The sequence below is a fragment of the Sphaeramia orbicularis genome, chromosome 22, assembly GCF_902148855.1.
Source record: "Sphaeramia orbicularis chromosome 22, fSphaOr1.1, whole genome shotgun sequence".
Classification (NCBI taxonomy): Eukaryota; Metazoa; Chordata; class Actinopteri; order Kurtiformes; family Apogonidae; genus Sphaeramia; species Sphaeramia orbicularis.
Window position 1 is genome coordinate 2,897,738 of NC_043978.1, and position 23,963 is coordinate 2,921,700.

General features: G+C 42.0%; 1 protein-coding gene across 1 annotated transcript; it reads left to right on the forward strand.

The window, feature by feature from the left end:
- The first annotated feature begins 1,639 nt into the window (after positions 1–1,639).
- On the forward strand, positions 1,640–22,432 carry LOC115413291 (vacuolar protein 8-like). Its single transcript, XM_030126035.1, is given in 14 exon segments — positions 1,640–1,679; positions 2,135–2,254; positions 5,269–5,388; positions 5,549–5,668; positions 12,478–12,597; positions 13,598–13,806; positions 13,887–13,932; positions 14,005–14,033; positions 14,035–14,145; positions 20,180–20,311; positions 20,412–20,526; positions 21,617–21,751; positions 21,858–21,983; positions 22,126–22,432. Coding segments are annotated over 14 exon segments (1,530 nt in total). The 5' UTR covers positions 1,640–1,663; the 3' UTR covers positions 22,257–22,432.
- Positions 22,433–23,963: the final 1,531 nt, after the last annotated feature.

Here is a 23,963-nt window from a genome sequence, read left to right on the forward strand (position 1 = left end):
TGTTTCTGCGTTACGTGGGTATTCAGGTTCAGGCAGTGACTGTTTTATTCCTGTCCTTTGGCTGTGTGCGCGCATGCGCAGAGAGTGTGGAAGAGAAAAAGAAAAGAGACGCACAGTGTGTGGCTATTCGGTTAAGTTTAGCAGCGTAAGTTGTGGCTGTAACAACAAAATCTGTTCTTGACTGCTTAGTCTCTTAATAAAGCCTGAATCCAGTGGAACTATACTCTGTCTCGGGTGTCATCGACTTCAGGTTTATTACAATACATACGACACAAAGCACTACTAGGGGAATAAATAAACATTTGATTAAACGTTACACAACACATCCTGCTAAAAGAACATTAGCCTACATAAGCCAGTGTAGAAAAGCCTGGCTGGTGTCTGTCGGTTCAACAACGTGAATATAAATCAGGTTGTCCTTCTGACAGTGAAGTGTCCATGAGCATTACGAGAGCAATAGCAAGTAGCTGAAGCAACCGGATAGATGTTAGTTGGTAACTTGGTCAAACTCTCATCTGTTCAGGCTAACATATAGCCCCTTGAACTTTAAACACCCTGTAAACAAACTAACGGAACTTGTAGTTACTGTAACTTACCGGTAGGTTGTTAATGATTGTGTGTTCTGAACAGCAGAGTCAGGCTGCTGTTGACAGCAGCTGCTGCTCTTGACGGCAGTGTTGTGGAGGATGTGGTACCTGCTGCATCTTCTCATGAAATAACGAAACAAATTAATTCGTTATCACGAGATAACGAACTTTGTACCTCGAGATAACGACTTAATTAAGTCGTTATCACGAGATAACGACCATAAATTTATGTATTAACCATGACCCTTCTCGGCTTCCGTAATATTATGCTTCGTGTCTTTAAATCTATGCAGTATTTTCTTAAACTTATTTGCTCAAATGCTTTTTCCTTTTTGACATCTTGTTTGCGTCTTCAAAATGTATGTATTGTATACGCAAATGTTTTCAATAAACTTGGAAAAAAAAAATAGACCGGGATATATTATCCTCTCCACTTGGAAATAATAATAATAATAATAATAATAATAATAATAATAATAATAATAATAATAATAATAATAATAATAAAAAGTTCATTTGTTAAAAAAAAAAAAAAAAAAAAATCTCTTATTTGAAAAGGTTATGCAGAGGAGTTGTGCAGAAAATAAGGGCGTTTTTCACTGAGCTTTCACAGTGTACCTGTGTAACCGGTGGTGTCGGACTCTGCGTTGTGTTCTTTTTCTCTTTTAATGATGAGACCCGCACGTGTGTGTCTTTGGAGATAGTCTCCGTTTATTGATCTGACAAAATGATAAAACATAACCTCCGGTCAGTACCCCATGTAAAGCGCACTCCTCTCCCACAGAAAACCGGAACAAAAGGGAGGAGGCAAAGGCGCGAAAACTCAAGTTATAGTGCGCAGCGTTACACTGTAAACGGTTCGATGGGGAACAGACCAAAACAAAAAGTTCCACACACACTGATCCGGAGGCCCACAATGTCAGGTACTAAACCAAAAGAAATGAAAATAAAATGCACAGATTTTGTGTAATTATAACAATACACAATATAATGTACCCACATTGCTGCTAGATTATTGACCCTGTTACACCTGCTCCACGATCACACCTGAGAGGACACGGGACCAGCTGCTGTCCATGCACCCACTGCACGGTCGGTAGACAAGGGTCTTTGTTGTCGCCACATACTATTCTTCCATCTTTGCCAGAGTAAATTTACTCAGCTTTTATCAATGTGTGGTCAGACTGGAGTAAGTTACACAATCTTTAGACTACTGAAAATAGTTTTTATTTCATAAAAAAAATCTTCATGAAAACTTTGCACAGTTCATGAAAATGATATCTGAATTCAAGATTTTTCTGCTTAATTTAAGCAAAAAAAAATCTGCCTATGGGACAAGTGAAAATTATCTTTGTAAGATTTCTTGAAACAAGATTTTCAAGCTCTATTGTCTAAAAATCAGTTCTTATATCTCATTGAAAAGTTACTCTTAAGGTGATTGTCTTATTTTAAGTGCGATGAGATATTTGGACTAGAAATGAGGAAAAATACACTTGGTAAGATTTAGATTTTTGCAGTGCACTGTTCATCTAGTTTTCTTCTTTTAGGTGATAGTGACCAACTGCTCACAGAAGTAAACCCCCAAGCACTGAACAGACTTTCAACCTCAGAAAACCCTGACATGCAGATGACTGCATCCGTGTTTTATCTGCATCTCAGTCACCACTGTGAGTAAAATAATAATAATAACAATAATGTGTCTGTATGTCATTTTTTATCTTAATGATATATCAGAGATCACTGTAAATGAGGCTTTTATTTCCACCACAGGTTCCTCTTATCACATACCACTCACAGATACACACTCAAACAGGTAGAACCAGTATATGCAAATTTTCAACTGTATTTCTTTTCTCCTGCTAGTGGATGATATCTGTGAGCTTCAGTGTTATTACAGATTTCTGCTTCAGCAGTCTTAGAGGTTGTGTTATTATGAAAAAAAGTGGCTTATGTACTGACTTGTCATATTTCAAGCTAACTTTTATCCTTTGTCAGAGCATTGTGTTATAAACTCATTATGTTATGTTAGAGTGTTTGTGTTTTTCAGAAGCTGGTGTTTGACAGGTTGTCATGAGTTTACGCTATTGAAGTTAATAGAACACAGGACTAGTACCAGACACCATTTCACAACAGGGATACCCTCATAAAATTAATTAATTAATTCATGTGTTTGTTTATGTATGTATGCATATTTGTATGTACCTTTATTTAACCAGGAAGTCCCATTGCGATTAGAAATCTCTTTTAGCAGCCATGCAAAGTCAAAATTATATAAAACACAACACGTACATGATACATAATGAGCAATAAAACAGAAGAACAATTATTCAATCATAATGGCCTCTCTAGAAAAAGAGTGGCATTCTTCCTTCACTAGACTCTCCATGATACTTTTAAATAATAGAGATTATTGTTTGTAGTTTAAGAGTTTTTTGAAGATTATTCCATGGCCATGGTGTATAACAGTAGGAAAATGCCGTTTTGCCAAAGTCTGTCAGAACAGTCAAGCACAACCACTTGGAAGCACGTAGATGGTAACTATTAGAGGTAACAGGAGGGTGCTGAGGTATTCTGGGAGTTTACCCAACAGAGCTTCATAGATGAACATATACCAGTGTCATTGTTTACGAATAGTTAATGATGTTCAACCCACTGAACCATAGAGAATGCAGTGGTGAGTGAGGGATTTTGTATAAAACATTTATAAAGGCTCATAATTAGTGTAATAATCAGGTCCTAAATACTTTATAAGCCATTAACAAACCTTTTAAAACATTTTGATGCTCTTCAATCTCAGATGATGCTATTCACTTAGCTTGTCTTGTACCTGTGCCAGTCAACATGTTATAGTTACTAAGCAGTGGCGGCTGCTCATCTTTCAGACAGGGGAAGCTCATTGTCGGCTTACATCAAAACAAAACAAAAAAAAAAAGTCATATTGTTTAAACATACATTCGGCCCTCCGTTCCTTTTTAAGAAAATGGTCAGTAACCTTATCGTACCAAGTAGGCGTCTTTTCCAGGGACTGGACCAGTGTCCTCTCTTCTTAGATTGCTTTTGGCCCAGTGTGTTGTGGGTGTAAGACTTCAGCCTTTTTAAACAAGAGATGCTCCTTTCACTCCGACCTAGCCGACAGTTTGATTGATTTAACTATCTACAAAACGATATTCAACTCGAACAAGAAATGATTAAATTATGTAACTGAAACAAGAAAACGCTGAAATTATGTTAAATTGAAACAAGGAAGTACAATGAGTGTGTTTTATTTACAGTGCAAGAAATGAACGAGTAATTTCGTAGTGGTTTCTGTCTCGATTTCACAGCAGAATGTACGACAGTATTAAACTGAACTGTGTCTGTGAAGGAGCAGATCTGAAAACAGCTGTTAATCAAACGGGATTCAGCCTTTCGACTGATCCTCCAATCAGCACGTGCGATTCTGGCGTCCAGCCCGGCCGAGCTCCGCCCACAGCTCCATTCACCCCCAGAGACGCCCGGCGTCCGGGGGCGGGACAACATCGTGGCATTTATCCAATTACCGTCCAGTTTTGACGCAATGAAAAAAACTGTTCCACTCAGTCCCATTGAAGCCCAGAGACGCCCGCAGTCTACGGGCAAATGCACTGAGCAGAGATCATATGAGGAAACAGCGCAACGGGAATGGAGGAGAAGTGAACAACATCGCGTCCGTTGATTTGTGATAAAGCTGATTTGAACGAACTCATCTTTAAGATGAACGTGTTCTAACACATTTGTAGTCAATAAAATGTCAACACAACCGTACATATTTAACCATTTAATTTTCATAATTTTAGGGGAAGCCGGGCCTCCCTTGCAGTCTATGAGAAATCGCCACTGTTACTAAGATTTATAGAAAATAAGGGAATACTCACTGCAAAATACCACATCAGAATTTACTAACGGATTACTATCATTTAAGTTATCAAGCAAGTTCTCTTTTGTCATCCATTGTGTAGGTTGTGTTATCATACAGTTGTAAGAACTAACTGAACTTTACTGCTGTTTTCACAGTTTTACACTGCTATCATATTTAGTATACATTTTGTTTATAACCATATAAAGTGTCTTAAATAAAATGCATTATTATTAGTGCACACTGTGGTCCACTGGTTAGCACTGGTGCATCACATAAGCAGGTCTAGCCTTCAGACCCAAACTGCCGCAGTTGTTCTCCCTGTGTGGATTCTCTTTGGGTAACTCCAGCTTCCTGCCATCATCCAAAGTCATGCATCTCAGTCAGTCAGTTTGTCACTCTAAATGACTTGTAGGTGTGAATGTGTATAAATGAATTAATTGGACACTAATTGAAAATGTTTGAGTGTAATATGGTGGTTAATAGACGTCAGATGGAGAAACAGGAAGCTCAGTAACCAATGAAATCTAAGGACTAACTGTAAATATGATGTGGGCTCATTATCTGCATCAGCAGGTCACTATTATCATGATTTGTAATTTCTAACATATCAGTAGTGATTCACAGTAGTTGTAGTAGTTGTGTTTACAGCCTGATTAATTTGTAATAAAAGGGTTGTCTCATAATAATATGGTGAAAGAACAATCACATATAGTCACTTGATTTCTGTTCCAATTCAAACATAAATATGACAGAATTTTGGTGTTTATTGTGCTGTTTTTCTGCTTTCTAATGTTTGTGTTCCAGTGAAATCCCCCTTACCAGACAAGTTCTTGGAGCCTGTTATTACTTTACTTTTCTCACCTGATGTGGACGTCCAAAAGACCATCTCACTGTCCCTGGTCAATCTTTTAGCCAAGAACAATGGTGAGTCTAGAACCACATTTTCTGTCTGTCTGTCTGTCCTACAGCTACGTGTTGGTCCTTTCCTGTGTTTATTCACACTTGCTTTGCCTCACCTTATTTTATAAGTTTTAATGAAAACATCATCTGACTTACACTTTCTGTTTATGAACTATGGTTTCAGTGTGTAAAGAGCTGGTGATTGAAATGGGGATCCTCATGCCTATAATGGAGTTGTTCCAGTCGGATGATCATGCAGCTCAGTGCCCCTCCTGTGCATGTGTCGCCATGCTTGCCACTTCAGGTTCATACAGATTGAAAAGAAAAATCTGAACATGACAAAGCAATAACTACAAAAGCACTTGGAGAGCGCAGACCTCTGCCAAGGCAGATCATGCCCCCCCCCCCCCCCCCCCCAACAATCACCACCAAAATTTAATCATTTGTTCCTTGTGCCAGTATCAACATCTCCTGAAATTTTCATCCAAATTCGTCCATAACTTTTTGAGTTATCTTGCACACAGACAGACAAACAAGCAAACAGAGAGACAGACAAACCAACGCCGACAAAAACATAACCTCCTTGGCGGAGGTAATTATCATGATAACCGTGTTTGATTACCACACTTTTCTGGAGATAACACTGTAATGGTGCGAGTACAAACACAGAATCCAAATGCAGAACTCAAACGCCAAAAATATAGTTCAAAAGGTTTATTTATCACACACACAGGTGAAAAATAATGATCAGTGACAGAATCTTGAGGATAATGGTTGGTGATATCCTCCTCTGATTCGTTCTCCGGATCGAGGGCGACAGCCTGTCTCCCCGAGCGGTGTTTGGGGTGTTTTTTCCCGACTAGGGAAAAGCAAAGGGAGGTCAGGGACGGAAACAGGTCATACACAGGCAGGCAAATACTCGGGCAACAGGACATAAGGACAAGGCAAAACTCACGTACCGGTAGTCAGGGCGAGAAGGTCAAAACCAGGTATCAGGAGAGGCAGACAAAAACCAGACAGGGAGCAGGCAGAAGACGAGAAACCGAGGAATCCAAAAACAGGTCAAAAACAGGCAGGCAAACGAACAAACGAGGTCAAAACGCTGGTCAGAACTACAAGAGTTACAAACTGGCGTCTGACAAGGGGAAGAGACAGGGTTTAAATACACAAAAGGGAGGGAAGACAACTAGACACAGGTGGAGCAAATCAGGGCGGAGACAGGTAATCAGGTCAGAGGTGAGGATGATCAGGGAACAGGAAGTAAAGACGACAGACAAGACACATGAGGGGAAACTAACAAAATAAAACAGGAAGTGACAAACAAAACATAAAAGACAGACAAAACCAGACTTAACATCTGGCTGCAGGTGTGACAGTACCCCCCCTCCTAGGGACGGCACCAGACGGACCAGGGACATCAGGATGGCTTCGATGAAACTGTCGGATAAGGTCCGGGTCCAGAATGCGGGATGCTGGCACCCAGGAGCGCTCCTCAGGTCCATAACCCTCCCAGTCCACAAGGTATTGGAACCCTCTCCCCCGGCGCCGAGCTGCCATCAAACGCCGGACCGTGTAAGCTGGATCCCCGTCAATCATCCGTGGTGGGGGAGGAGGTTGGGTGGGCGGGACCAGAAGACTTTCCTTCACAGGTTTGATTTGGCTGACGTGAAAGGTGGGATGGATCCTCATAGACCTTGGTAACTTTAGGCGAACAGAAACAGGATTAATAATTTTCGAGACAGGGAATGGACCGACAAACCTGGGTGCCAACTTGCGACTCTCTATCCGAAGAGAGATGTTTTGCAGACAGCCAAACCCTCTGGTCAGGATGGTAAACAGGAGCGGGACTTCTATGGGCATCCGCCGAGGTCTTGTAACGGCCTGACGCCTTCAATAGGGCTTGTCTAGCTCGAGTCCAAGTCCTCTTGCATTGGTGGATGAGAGCCAGGGCCGAGGGCACGCCCACCTCCTTCTCCAAGGACGGAAACAGGGGCGGCTGATAACCATAAACCACATGAAATGGTGAAAGCCCAGAAGAAGCACTGGGCAGTGAATTATGAGCGAACTCCACCCACAACAGATGACGGCTCCAGGGGGCGGGATTCTGGGAGGCCAGCACACGGAGACCCACCTCCAGGACCTGGTTCAGCCTCTCCGTTTGGCCATTGGACTGCGGGTGAAAACCAGAAGACAGACTGACAGAAGCACCAACAAGAGAACAAAAGGCTTTCCAAAAACTGGCAATGAACTGAGGCCCCCTATCGGAGACCACGTCTCTGGGGAAACCATGCAGACGAAACACATGAGTCAATAGCGCCTCCGCTGTCTCCTTAGCCGAGGGCAGTTTAGGCAGAGGGATAAAATGCACCATCTTGGAGAATCTATCCACTACGGTGAGAACCACCGTGTTACCATTAGACAGGGGCAAACCAGTCACAAAGTCCAGGGCGATGTCCGACCAGGGTCTCTTGGGGACAGGCAACGGACACAACTCCCCCATGGGAGCCTTATTAGAGACCTTACAGGCTGTGCACACAGGACAGGCGGCCACATATTCCGCAACCTCCTTTTCCATGGCTGGCCACCAAAAGCGCTGTTTCACCACAAACAGGGTCCTCTTCACCCCAGGATGGCACGCCATCTTTGAAGCATGGCCCCATTGGACCACCTGAGAACGAAGGTGCGGAGGGACAAACAGACGGTCTGGCGGGACGCCATCCGGAATTTCACAGTCATTAAGGGCCTCCATGACCAATTTCTCAACCCCCCACTGAAAAGCCCCTACCACACAGGAACTAGGCAGAATAGTCTCAGGTTCAGACAAGGGGGTGTCAGGAGAGAAAACCCTGGAGAGAGCATCCGGCTTCCCATTCTTAGAGCCAGGACGGTAGGAAAGGGTGAAGTTAAAACGGGTGAAGAATAGAGCCCACCTGGCCTGACGAGAGTTGAGGCGCTTCGCTGAGCGTAGATACTCCAGATTCTTGTGGTCCGTCCAGATAAGAAATGGCACGTCCGTCCCCTCCAACCAATGGCGCCACTCCTCCAACGCCACCTTAATAGCCAGCAGCTCACGGTTCCCAATATCATAATTCTTTTCGGCAGGTGACAATCTCTTAGAGAGATAAGCGCAGGGATGGAGTCTGTTATCAGTAGGAGAGCGTTGTGAAATGACCGCCCCAACGCCCAAATCGGAGGCGTCGACTTCCACCACAAACTGCAGAGCTGGGTCAGGAACGGACAGGATGGGAGCCGTGGAGAACGCCCTCTTCAGGTGGTTAAAGGCCTTTTCAGCCTCAGGACTCCACCTGAACACAGACTTGGAAGAGGTGAGAGAATGCAGGGGGGCAGCCACACTGCTGAACCCCCGAATAAACTTCCTATAGAAGTTAGCAAAACCCAAAAATCTTTGAACATCCTTTCTGGAAGCTGGAGTCGGCCACCCCCTGACCGCACTAACCTCTTCGGGGTCCATCTGGACGCTACCTTCTGAGATGATGAAGCCCAAAAAGGACACCGAAGGCTGGTGAAATTCGCATTTCTCCGCCTTGACAAACAGTTGATTAGCCAGGAGTCTCTGAAGTACTTGTCGCACATGCTGAATGTGGGTCTCCTCATCTGGGGAAAAAAAATCAAAATATCGTCCAGGTAGACAAACACAAAAACATTAAGCATGTCTCTGAGAACATCGTTGACCAACGCCTGGAAAACAGCGGGGGCGTTGGTTAGACCAAAAGGCATCACCAAATACTCGTAATGACCACTAGGGGTGTTGAACGCTGTCTTCCACTCATCTCCTTCTCTGATATGAACTAAGTGGTAGGCATTGCGAAGATCTAGTTTAGAGAAGACTTTAGCACCATGCAACAGTTCAAAGGCGGAAGACATCAGTGGCAAGGGGTACCTGTTGCGGACAGTAATGTCGTTAAGCCCCCTATAATCAATACAAGGCCTGAGAGATTTATCCTTTTTGTCCACAAAAAAGAATCCTGCTCCTGCAGGCGACGACGAGGGCCTAATTAACCCAGCAGCCAAGGACTCATCAATGTATTTTTTCATAGCTAAGTTTTCAGGGCCAGACAGGGAATATAATCTCCCTTTAGGGGGAGAAGTACCAGGGCGCAGATCTATGGCACAATCATAAGGGCGATGAGGTGGCAGGGCCGTAGCTTTAGATTTACTGAAAACCTCCTTTAAATCATGATAACACCGGGGAACTTTTTCAAAATCAGGGAAATCCTTACTTTCCTCCATAGGAACACTAACAGGAGCTACAGCAATTGGTGACATCTTAGGGGAACTAACAGGTAATTTAACATACTTGCATCGAGTTTCACAATCTTTACACCAGGAAAAAACCTCCCCTGTGCCCCAATCGATATATGGTTTGTGGATCTGTAACCATGGGTACCCCAAAATGAGTGGTTGAGTTTCAGAGTTGTATATGTGAAAGCTAATGCTTTCAGTGTGTCCATCAATAAACTGCACAGTCACCGGCTCAGTACAATGAGTGATTCGGCAGATCACGTGATCATCCAAGGCTCGGGCTTCCAGCGGACGCTGAACTGGGGTCGAGATGAGTCCAAGCTTAGTTACTAGGTTCTGGTCCATAAGGTTAGCGTCGGACCCGGAATCGATTAGGACGGGGTGCTGGAGAGACAGAGAATTAGAACACAACAGAACCACAGGAAACAGGTGAGTAACAGTTGACAAACACACTGTTCTGCTCAACAGCGACCCCTCACCTGTCTTGGCATCGGGTCTAAGGTTGCAGTTGCTTACTCTATGACCACTTTGTCCACAGTACAGGCAGAGCCCCTCCGTCATGCGTCAACGGCGCTCCTCTGCCGAGATGTGAGTCCGTCCCAACTGCATAGGTTCCTCTTTGTTCCCACCAGTCTCAGCTGTCGGAAGTTGTAACATCTCACGGCCAGGTCCCCTGCTGGACGAAGAGCTGACCTCTGGTCCCATGAACTGCCAAACTGATTCCTGATCAGCGACCCGGATAGCCTCGGTGATAACATCGTCTAGGGAGGTAAGCTGTTGGCGGAGCGCCATCTCACGGCCGACAGAGCGATTAAGGCCAGACAAAAAGGCAGTGATCAGGGCCTGGTTGTTCCACCCTGACTCCACTGCTAGTGAACGAAAGGCGCTCACATACTGCCTGATGGTTCGCTCTCCCTGTCTGAGCCTCATGATCTGATGACCTGCGAACTGGGTCCGAACCGGGTGGTCATAAACCCGCTTAAGTTCGGACACCAGGGCCGAAAAAGACAGAACAGCAGGAGAACCTTGTTCAAAAAGTGCATTAAAGTAACTGAGAGGAGGGCCTTCCAGCAGACTAGCCAAATAAGCAATCTTTACAGAGTCTTTAGCAAAACGAACAGGTTGGGACTCAAAAATTAACTGAATCTGAGTAAAAAAGTCTCGACAAGTGTCAGGATTACCAGAATACTTGGAAGGTGCCGGAATGTTCGGCTCAGCCGAGTCTCGAACAGGCGGAGAGGTGGACTGATTCTTGCTTGACACAGCCGCAGCCGCGGCTTGGGTACTAGTGAGCATAGCGACCTGAGTAGTTAGCTGGTTCATCTTGTCGAGTAGAGTGTGGAGAGCCTGATCATGTCCCCCTGGCCTGTACCCCTGGGACTGAATTGCCTCCTTGACCTGTGAGAGTTCTGCTGGATTCATGCTTTGGCCAGTTTGTACTGTAATGGTGTGAGTACAAACACAGAATCCAAATGCAGAACTCAAACGCCAAAAATATAGTTCAAAAGGTTTATTTATCACACACAGGTGAAAAATAATGATCAGTGACAGAATCTTGAGGATAATGGTTGGTGATATCCTCCTCTGATTCGTTCTCCGGATCGAGGGCGACAGCCCGTCTCCCCGAGCGGTGTTTGGGGTGTTTTTTCCCGACTAGGGAAAAGCAAAGGGAGGTCAGGGACGGAAACAGGTCATACACAGGCAGGCAAATACTCGGGCAACAGGACATAAGGACAAGGCAAAACTCACGTACCGGTAGTCAGGACGAGAAGGTCAAAACCAGGTATCAGGAGAGGCAGACAAAAACCAGACAGGGAGCAGGCAGAAGACGAGAAACCGAGGAATCCAAAAACAGGTCAAAAACAGGCAGGCAAACGAACAAACGAGGTCAAAACGCTGGTCAGAACTACAAGAGTTACAAACTGGCGTCTGACAAGGGGAAGAGACAGGGTTTAAATACACAAAAGGGAGGGAAGACAACTAGACACAGGTGGAGCAAATCAGGGCGGAGACAGGTAATCAGGTCAGAGGTGAGGATGATCAGGGAACAGGAAGTAAAGACGACAGACAAGACACATGAGGGGAAACTAACAAAATAAAACAGGAAGTGACAAACAAAACATAAAAGACAGACAAAACCAGACTTAACGTCTGGCTGCAGGTGTGACAAACACTTATGTAAAGCTATGCTTTTATGTCAAATATTTGAGTATAGTTTTAATTTATTACAATTTTAATTTTATATACCTAATATTTGGAACCAATATTTATTTTAATGTCTTTGAAAAGGTTTGTCGTGTTAGTTATGCAATAAATTATATACATTTTTCAAATCAGATTTTATATATTTTGTGTGTTTTCTGGCCTTTTGTGTTGATATAGTAGGTTAAAGTGAAAAAATAATAGACAGATGATATAAAAAAAGATACCACGCATGGGTATAGTAAACATTTGTTTATATAGTATATAAAGGCAAAATCAAAAGAACTGAAAAACAGATAAAATAGGCTCAGAGCCCAAAGGGTTAATGTTTGAATGTTTCTGTCAAGAGAAAGAGCATTGTGCCAATTATTTTATTTTATTTATTTTTTTTTTTATACAACTTGGTTAAATTATTTCAGTGTGTGTACAAGTACTTTTTGAACATTTTGAGCACAATTTCAACAATACCGTGATAATAATGATAACTGTAATCATTTTGGTCACAATAACTGTGATGTGAAATTTTCATATTGTTACATCCCTAAACTAGACCAAAAATGGTTTGTGTTGTCAAACTGGTGGCTTGGCAAAAACATTGTCACATGAATTACTGAGCAGGTATGAAGAGGTTTTTCTTTCTTTGAACAGAATCCAACACAGATGCTGTCATGGTGGACGGAATCAAACCTCTGTTGGCTTTAGCAAAGTCCTACGATCCACAGGTGCAACAGGATGCAACCTGGGCCCTGTTACATCTCACACAGTCAGGTTAATCAAAGCTTTAAAACACAGGTGTCAATTATGCGGTCTGTGGGCCAAAACCGGCCTGCCAAAGGGTCCAATCTGACCTGAGGGATGAATTTGTGAAATGCAAAAATTACACTGACGATATTGAAAATCAATGGAGTCAAACAGTTTTAATTCAGGTTCCACATACAGATCAATTCAATCTAATGTGGGTCAGACCAGTAAAATAGTATCATAATAATCTATAAATGATGAAAACTGTAAATCTTTTTTTTTTTTTTCTGGTGTAAAAAAAGTAAACTTACATGAAAATGTTTACATTTAGACACTATCCTTGTACAAAAAATGTGAATAACCTGAACAAATATGAACATCCTGAAATGTCTTAAAAGAAACAAGTGTCATTTTAACAACATTGTTTTGTGTTTTTGTAATTGTAATTTAATTTGTAATGTTCATGTGTAAATGATAAACTGAGAAAGAATATGTTAAAATCGCACTTATTTTTTTTTTTATATACATTTCAGATTGTTCACGTTATTCAGATTTTTAAGGAAACTTTGTAGTTGTAAACATTTTTAGATAAGATAAGATAAGATAAGACTTTATTGATCCCACCATGGGGACATTTAACAGTTTACAGCTGCAATATGCAACACGTGCAACACATGCAAAAGAAAAGGCAGGTTGAAATAAACGTTCTTAAAAGTATAAAAAATTTAAGTATACAGTTTAAAGATATTTACATGTTTACATAGTGATTGCACATATACATGATGTGATATGGGGGTGGTGGAGGGTCACTGTGTACTGTAATTGGACTTTTTTCACTGCTGTTATTTTACTGGTCATACTGGTTTACTGGCCCGTTTCAGATCGTACTGGGCTGAATGTGGCCCCTGAACTAAAATGAGTTTGACACCCCAGCCTGAAAATATGACCCTTCACATTTTTTCAGCGTGTCTTTGACGTGTACAACATAACAGTAAATCTTAAACTAACTTCAACCCTCTTTATTCAGAGCGATCGACCAAACTCTTATGCCAGGCAGGAGCCATTCCAGTCCTGGTTCTTCTGCTGCAGTCCTCAGACTCAGAGCTTCAGTTTTACAGCTGCACTACCCTGTGTAACATCGCTTTAGTCCCAGAGCTTCATCCACAGCTGCTCAGAATTGGCGGGCGATATTTGTTAAAGTCTCTTGTGACTTGAATGTCTTCTTCTGTGCAAAAGGTAGTTATGAACTCATGTGACGTCCTAATGTTGAAGAAAAAACAGCTACGATTTAAAAATGTTGGAAATTCCATTTTCAGAATTCAGCCCAAGCATGCAGATGCCTACAAACTCTTGCAAAGAATGGTAACTATGACGACAGAAACAGCATTTGATGATCTATAAAAAGTAGATGCTGTCTGACACTCTGGTGTTTAGCTTTGATCCAGGAGCAGCTGATGGAGCTGTGTGTGGAACTGTGTGTTACCCTTGAAAGCACTGCTGAACACATCTACTTGTGTATGGAGACAGTCTGCCATCACACTGCTCTCCACACTGTCTGCACACCCATCCAATCAGGTATGATGATGCAAGATGACGGCACGTATGGATGCAGCTGTTGTGCTGAGTTCTACTCCCTGCCGAAAACTGCATCATGCAGCAGCGGCTGAAAACAGCTCCCCCTTCCTAAGTCAGCCATGAAGAGGACAAAGTGCACAAAATTCACCCTGTCACACCAAAATAGCTCAAAATGTGAGCTGCTAAAGTCATTTCACTCCTGTAGCTTTGCAATCTTATTGTAATGGGGGATGCAGTTTTTGGCAATATCTGGTGCTGAATTCTGCTCCGTGCTGAAAACTGCATCCCCAGTCACGACTGATGTAGTTTTCAGCAGTATCTGCTTTTATTGTTATATATTTTGTGTGTTGTGTATCCAAGATTTGACTTTAGAAAGTTTTACATACCTTAAAGTTTGCACATTCTTTAATATTAACCAGATAAAAAACCATAACTGCAATATCTTACAATATTATCCATCCATCCGTTATCTTCTGCTTTATCGGGGGCTAGGTCATGGAGGTAACAGTCTAAGCAGGGATGCCCAGACTTCCCTCTCCCCAGACACCTCCGCCAGCTCTTCCAGGGGGATCCTGAGGTGTTCCCAGGCCAGCCGAGAGATGTAGTCTCTCCAGCATGTCCTGGGTCTTCCCCAAGGTCTCCTCCCGGCGGGACATGCCCAGAACACCTCCCCAGGGAGGCGTCCAGGAGGCATCCGAAACAGATGCCCGAGCCACTTCAGCTGGCCCCTCTCGACGCGGGGGAGCAGCGGCTCTACTCCGAGCTCCTCCCTGGTGACTGAGCTCCTCACCCTATCCCTAAGGGTGCGCCCAGCCACCCGACAGAGGAAGCTCATTTCGACCACTTGTATCCGGCATCTTGTCCTTTCGGTCATGACCCAAAGCTCATGACCATAGGTGAGGGTAGGAACGTAGATTGACCGGTAAATCGAGAGCTTTGCCTCTCGGCTCAGCTCCTTCTTCACCACAACCGACCGGTACAGCGACTGCATCACTGCAGACGCTGCACCGATCCGTCTGTCAATCTCACGCTCCATCCTTCCCTCACTCGTGAACAAGACCCCAAGATACTTGAACTCCTCCACTTGGGGCAAAGACTCCCCACTGACCCGGAGAGGGCAAACCACCTTTTTCCAGTCAAGAACCATGGCCTCAGATTTGGAGGAGCTGATCCTCATCCCGCTCGCTTCACACTCGGCTGCAAACTGCCCCAGGGCACGCTGAAGATCCAGGTTCGATGAGGCCAACAGGACAACGTCATCTGCAAAAAGCAGAGACGAAATCCTGTGGTCCCCAAACCGGACCCCCTCCAGCCCCTGGCTGCACCTAGAAATTCTGTCCATAAAAATTATGAACAGAACCGGTGACAAAGGACAGCCCTGCCAGAGTCCAACATGCACCTGGAACAGGTCTGACTTACTGCTGGCAATGCGAACCAGGCTCCTGCTTCAGTCATACAAGGACCAGACATCCCTTAGCAAAGGGCCCTGGACCCCATACTCCCCAAGCACCCCCCACAGGATATCACGAGGGACACGGTCAAACGCCTTTTCCAGATCCACAAAACATATGTGGACCGGTTGGGCGAACTCCCATGAACCCTCGAGCGCCCAATGGAGAGTATAGAGCTGGTCCAGCATTCCGCGACCGGGACGAAAACCGCATTCCTCCTGGATCCGAGGTTCGACTATCGGTCGGATCCTCCTCTCCAGTACCCTGGAATAGACTTTCCCCGGGAGGCTGAGGAGTGTGATCCCCCTATAGTTGGAGCACATCCTCCGGTCCCCCTTCTTAAAAAGGGGGACCACCACCCCGGTCTGCCAATCCAGAGGTACTGTCCCCGACTGCCACACGATGTTACAGAGACGTGTCAACCAAGACAGTCCCTGCACATCCAGAGACTTAAGGTACTCAGGGCGAATCTCATCCACCCCCGGTGCCCTGCCACCGAGGAGCTTGCAAACCACCTCGGTGACTTCAGCTTGGGTGATGGACGAGTCCACCTCTGAGACCTCAGCCTCTGCTTCCTCCATGGAAGACGTGACAGTGGGATTGAGGAGATCCTTGAAGTATTCCTTCCACCGTCCGACAACATCCCCAGTTGAGGTCAGCAGCTCCCCACTTCCACTGTAAACAGTGTTGGTGGCGGTTCTTTTGTTGTTGTTTTTTCATAGGGGCTTCTGAACTGCTCTTAGTCTGGCCCATCACCCAGGACCTGTTTGCCTTGGAAGACCCTACCAGGGACATAAAGCCCCCGACAACATAGCTCCTGGGATCATTCGGGCACTCAAACTCCCCCACCATGATAAGGTGGCAGTTCAAGGGGGAGTCTTACAATATTATTCATTACTTAATTGCTACACAGCTATGATGGTGTTAAGAGGTTGACTAATTCACAATTAATTTCATACACTACAGTCAGAAAGGAGAAAAAAAAAAGTTGTGACAGGGTGAATTTGGCACATTATCTACTTAATGGCTGATTTAGGAAGTTGGAGCAGTTTTCAGCAGGGAGTAGAATTCGACACAATAGCCGCGACCTGGCGCTCTTCCTCAGTATTTTGTGTGATATTTTTAAACAGTCTTTTTAACACTTTAAGTCAGTCAGTCAGTCATCTTCTGAAACGCTTTATCCTCACCAGGGTTGTGGGAGGGCTGGAACCTATCTCAGTACTTTTTACTGTCAAGTGTGACTTACATTCATGAGGAACTTGATTGTAATTTCTGCTGAAATATTGTTTTTCAGTCAGACTATTAGCATTATCACATTATGATAGAAATGTGTGAGTTATATATTACAAACTAGAGATGTAACGATATGAAAATTTCATATCACCGTTATTGTGACCAAAATTATCACGGTTATTATTATTATGGCAGTACTGTTGAAATGTGCTCAAAATGTTCAAAAGGTACTTATACACACAATGAAATAATTTTACCAAGTTGTATTTTGAAAAAAACAGACAAATAAAATAACAGGCACAATTTACTTACTGTTGCAGAAACATTCAAATATTGACATGTAAGCATCAAACATACAAATGTGCATTAAAGATGTCACTTTATGGACATAAGCGATATCTGCACTACAGGTGGGAACTGATAGGATTTTATCAATATCAATGCAATTTTCCATTCTGCTTACCAATCCAATTTCTTATCAATTCTATCGATTCCTGAGTGATATTTTGAGTGAGAAAAACAGTAGTTGAACAGGTCATAGTTGAGCTTGTTTGACCATTTTCCAGATCAAGTTTGAGTTGTTTTAGTGTCTTTTACATAGAGAGAGAGAGACAGAGAGAGAGATGTATGGGACGGAGGTACGTGTGTGCTCAGACCAGGTCGAGTGTACCTCAATTGTCCCATACCCCATACATCTCTCTCTCTCTCTCTCTCTCTCTCTCTCTCTCTCTCTCTCTCTCTCTCTCTCTCTATCTCCGGAGTGCTGTCAGTGCAGGTGCCTTCAGTCATGTTTTCAGAGGTCAAACATTGCAAACTGCACATGCACCCCTGGAGTACCACTGCTTCTCCAGGAAATGAGCAGTATCACCATATCACCATGACTTTTCAAAGTGCAGTAATTAAACACGATTTTAATGATACTAGAAAAGCACTCGGAGAGCACAGACCTCCGCCAAGGCATATCAGTGCCCCACCCCCCGATCACCGCCAAAATTTAATCATTTGTTCCTTGTGCCAGTATCAACATTTCCTGAAATTTTCCTCCAAATCTGTCCTTAACTTTTTGAGTTATCTTGCACACAGACACATAGACAAACAGACAAACCAACGCCAGCAAAAACATAACCTCCTTGGCGGAGGTAATAATTAGGACTGTCAGGAATTTTACCATGGTTTATCGTTATACCAGTAATTGTTACGTCCCCATTACAAACTACCTTATACTCTATATTAAACCTAAAGGCTGGCGATGATGTTTGTATGTAGTTTGTTAGTTTTTTTTTTGTTTTTGTTTTTTTTTCACCTGTCCTGTTCAGTAGTTTCCATCCAGGGACCTTTCTGTGTGGAGTTCACATGTTTGCGTGGGTTCTCTCCAAGTACTCTGGCTTCCTCCCACCATCCAAAGACATGCACTGATAGGTTCATTGGTTAACCTAAAAACTTGCCCATAAGTGTGAATGTGAGAGTGATTGGTTGTTCGTCTCAATATGTAGACCCTGCGATGAACTGGCGACTCGTCCAGGGTGAACCCCGCCTTCACCCATAGGTAGCTGGGTTAGGCTCCGGCACCCCCCATGACCCTAGTGAGGACAAAGCAGGTTCAGAAGATGAATGAATGAATGCTCAGTAGTTTGTTGTCCAATATATGTGTACTGGGACCACGAGTTGCTTGACAGTTGTGATCTAAGAGTTTTAAACCTCAGATCAATTTCAATTCCCCGTTGGTTAGATTTAATTATTTTATTACTGTACGGATGTACAGATGTTATCTGATGGGAGAATAGGACAAGGTTTTACATAAACAAATACTGATACTGTCACATCTGCTCCCAAACGTTAGTCTGGTTTTGTCTGTCTTGTCTGTCGTTTCCTGTTTTATTTTGTTAAGTTCTCCTCATGTGTCATGTCTGGTGTCTTTGCTTCCTGTTTCTAATTTGTCCCACCTGTGTGATTACCTTTCCCCGCCCTGATTTGTTCCACCTGTGTCTCATTGTCTTCCCTCCCTCTTGTGTATTTAAGCCCTGTGTTTTCCCTTGTCCTGTGCCAGTTTGTATTCTCCCTTGTGTGATACTTACCAGCGTTTTTTTTGGATCCTGTTTCTCTGTTTGCCTGTTTTTTGACCCGGATTGCTTTTTGACTCCTGCCTTTTTGCCCAACCCTTGTCTGTGCCTCTGCCTCCAACTGATTCTACATGTGTTCGACCTTCAGCCTGATTTACCGGTACGTGAGCCTACCTGTTCCTAATGTCCTGTTGCCCATCCGTTAGCTTTCTCGTGTATGACCTGGTTTGGACTCTGACAATTCTTTGTTTTTCCCAAGTCGGGTTCCTGATGCGTGTTACCGGTCTGGGCGGTGAAGCCCAATCTCTGGTCCTGTCTCTGGATCCTGTGAAGAGTTCGGGACCCATTACCTTCAAGGATCTGCTTATTAATACTGTCTGTGAATTGTCATTTGTTATTGTGTTTAATAAACACAGTGAATTTTTACATTTGTCTTCGGGTCTTGCAATTCGGTTCAGTTTCCGTACTCAGGCCATTACAGATACAGACCCTGAAACACAAACAAACAACAGGCAAACACTAAACCATAACGACAACAACAGAAAAACATCAGTGAATTTGAAGAAAAGAATAGTCCAATATCACAACTAGAAAAGCACTAGGAGAGTGCAGACCTCCGCCAAGGCAAATCAGTCGTCGTCGTCCATCCCCCCCACCCCCACCCACCCCCATCACAACCAAAATTTTATCATTTGTTCCTTGTGCCAGTATCAACATTTCCTGAAAATTTCATGAAAATCTGTCCATAACTTTTTGAGCTATCTTGCTAATAGACAGACAAACAAACAACCCCCCCCCGATCACAACTAAAATGTAATCATTTGTTCCTTTTCCAGTATCAACATTTCATGAAAATTTTGTCCAGAACTTTTTGAGTTATCTTGCTAAAAGACAGATGAACAAACCAAACCCCCCCCCCATCACAACCAAAATTTAATCATTTGTTCCTTGTGCCAGTATCAACATTTCCTGAAAATTTCATGAAAATCTGTCCATAACTTTTTGAGTTTTCTTGCTAACAGACAAACAAACAGACAGACAGACAAACCCCGATGAAAACAGTACCTCAACCATTCCTTGGCGGAGGTAATAATAACCAGTAGAAAACAACACAAGCAAAAATAGCAACAGAATAACATCAAATCAAATTTAAATCAAATTACTGACTTTAAAGCAAAATGACTCAAAGGCAGTGTGACCCAAAGGTAACAACCATCCAGTGTAGGTGCACATCTGCATGCATGTTTGAGTGGCTGTTACTATTGTTAATAATCTATTGTGTTTTTCCAGGATGTCCTGGTGAGTGAAGGGCTGGTGGATGTGATCGGTCAGCTGTTACACCATCACAGGTCCAACTCTTTTATTATCACCCACAGCTCTGACATAATATCTCACTTGCGCAGCTCACACATGGGTCAGCAGGTAGAGTAGACCGAGCTCTTTCTGGTTTGGTGTCACATTGATGCAGTAAAACACATGACTTGTCTGTTCCTGAGTCTCATGAACCTTTGTTGTTTTCTAGGCTGTGATGGAAAGTCTGTGTGTACCAGGACTCCTGTTGGCGCTTGTGAGTCCAGCTGTGTCAGAGGAGACCTTGGTCCATGTGACATCATGTTTACACCATCTGGAGACCTTGGGTGGGTGACATGAACATTAAGTAGCATTTTTCTCTCAAGTTTTCATTAGATGTTTGATGTGGAGTGGATGCTCTCACAGTTAAAAAAAAAAAAAAAAAATAGAAATTAGGAGTAATCTTTGGAAAAGTCATGAAATTAAATTTTTTGGGATGAAAACTCTCAAAACTCACCTTTTCATGGCACTCATTCTGGGATAAAAAATTATATTTGTGCAGAGCTTATACAGTTTTTAAAAAAAATTATAAGTGAAATTCTTTCATTCATTTATTTTCTGAACCACTTAGTCCTCAAGAGGATTCAGACCCTATACAGGATACCAGATCCTATCAACAATATAATCACATAAGTAAAATATTAGATGAACTACAAAGACTCTCCAAATATTGAATATAAGGATGAAGATCAAAATAAGTGTTTAATGTACAGTGTGGATGATGGAACGTTATAAATAAAACATTGTCAAGTGTCAGAACACATACCACAGACAGACATGTTAGTGAAGGATCTGACATAATGTTACTTTTGCAGCAGTAAAGTGAATGAATTAATTCTAGGATGTTTTTTTCCCCATCCTTATCTAAAATTCAGCTGTAAACCCACATTTTAAAGCTGATATTTTATTTTTATCCTTTCATTTTATCTGTAATGGAAATCACAAAATGAGAGAGTAAACCTGTCCTATTTAAGACACTGAAAAGGAAAAAAAAGGAACTAAATTGAGGATTAACTTCAGGTTTAGGTGCTGGGATGTTTTTTTTGTTTGTTATATGACAAAAATAGCAAATTTTGTATAATTTAGAAAATTAATGAATAACAGAGAGTGTTTTTAAAATATTTCTTTGATAGGTAGTCAGTGACAAATGTTAATATACCATAATGAATAAAAATCCCCTTCTGTTCTTAAGGACAATAATGGGTCTTGGAAATTAAATTATCAGTCCTGGAAAAGTGTGTAAGCTGTGTCTTTAAAACTTTGTGGAAGTCCTCAAAGTAGTATGTAAAATCTGATTAATAACCACCTTTCCCATAATCTGACCATTTTTGTCTTTAAATTTCCAGTTTATGACCAGTCTCATTGTCTCCTTTTCAGATGCACTTAGATCTTATGTGTCAGTGACACTTACATCAGAATACATTTCAAGACTTGTAGATTTGTTTGGACAAAAAGCCAGTCTTCTACTGTCGTACAGCTGTGCTTCTGTCATAAACCAACTAGAGATGACAGGTAAAGTTACACATGATGGTGAGACACTGACACTGTACAACAAACAGACATTTAGGCTTTTACAGACTATAAATTAAACTGTCTAATTCTGATTCTGTTCCTCTAGAGGAGATGTTCCAGATATTGAGAGCACACTATAGTAACATATTTGAGTACCTGTTGGTGTTTCTCAAGAAGGAGGATGTTCAATTCCAGCAGCTGGGAATAGCAACCATATTCAACCTAAAGAAAGGTTTGTATTTAATGGAAATATTTAATAGAACTGAGGCTGTTTGATTTTTCTGATCTTAAATGTTTCATTTAAACCTCTTTAAAATGGCCGACTGTTGTAGCCCAGATCTCAGGCTTCTTTGTGTTGTGCTGTTTCCCCGTAGATGGACAGTTTTCAGCCCTTTTGAAAAACAGTGATCTTGAGCTCCAGCTTCAGACAGTTCACGTGCAGACTGAGGAAACCAAGCGGCTGCTGCACATGCTTCAGTCTTGGTCTCCATCTTCTTCTAACTGAAGAATCACTTCATACAAACCGGGAGGGATGTGCATGCTGCAGTCTTGTAGGTGTTTACATTCATTCACATTTTTATTCAAATATTCACCTTCTTCTTATTGTGTTAATGTATGGCTAGGCAATATGGCTAAAAATTGTTCTCATTATCAATCATTATTTCTTTCATGTTTAACCCTCATATTTCAGGGTGTGTATTGGCAAGAATGTGGTGATACGATACAAATCACGATACTAGGATCACGATACGATATATCACGATATATTATGATACTGTTAAAAAGGCAATGTTTTGTTTGTTTCTTTTTGTAAAATGAGTGTTTCCCGGAAGAATTGAATTATTCCAGAAAGATGCACAAATACTAAATACATTTTTATTTGATCACAACAGGATCTAATGCTGTATCACAAAATTTTCCTATGTTAAAACTTAAATTATGTTTTACAGACATTACAGTTTAAGATCTTGCCCAAATGTTCATATTCTATTAGTTCATAACTAACATCATCACATTATTTATGTGCAATCCCAACAAAGGAACTACTATCTGCCTCTCAGACACTAAAAAGTGCTTTTAGGATGCTTCAAATAGCCATTATTTAATAAAACAGTGTTAAATAATAATAAACAATAAAGAGAACCAAAAAACAAAAATGAACCTCCGCCATATTTGCATTTGAATAAATACCTAAAAATATTGATACAATACTTTTTAATATCGATACAGTATTGGGAAATGAAATATCGCAATATATTGCAGAACCGATATTTTCTATCACCCTACTCATATTATTCTCAAATATTCCCAACACATTTTACTCTTGGCATCAGTCTGACCCCAGGGATATTTGCCTCTACAAAATGATTTACATAAAATTGTTCACCAGGTTTTTATGTTGAAGACATAAAGCTTCATATAACCATCAATATTGTACTACAGAGGATAATTTTAGAGGGGAGGCATGTGTAGTTGGACAGACTTGGATGTGATTAACTCCAAGTCTACACTGGCTTTCTCATTTTGGCAGGAGTTCACATGTCATGTTTTTTCCCACATGTCCACACCATGAAAAGTATCAAAGTTCTCATGGGAATAGTTATTTTCCCCACCCCCTTGTTATGGATCAACTCAAAGTATCAACTCTGTACCTGCAGGGGTGGAGATATTAGGACACACACACACACACACACACACACACACACACACACATACACACACACAGGTTTTACACAGCTAAAATAGCTTGGGGTCAAACTGACCCCAGAGGAACACCAATGCGTGCAATATCCATTCAGCACTTTGAAAAAAATATCATGATAATTTTATTCTTAATCAGTTGTCCCCATCAAATTAGGAAAAAGTCATGAAATATGAAGCCAAAAAAGCTATTATTTTTTGAATGATAAAGATTGAATGGAGTCAAATTAACCCCAAAGATAATACAAGGGTTAAAGGTGTTTTTTGGTCCTGATGGTTGTTTGTAGTTCAATTATTAATCAGATTATGGCTGAACTTCAGAAATCTAGATGTAACCATTCAAATGATTGTAATGATAACATGTTTGTCTAACTTTAAAATATGTAGTTAGTAAAACAAGTATTATCAATGACAGTATAAACAAAACAAACCTAAAAGGCAGAAGAAAAGAATATTCTGTGTCAATGATAATTATATACATGAGGTGTTTGCATTCATGCAGATTTTTTTT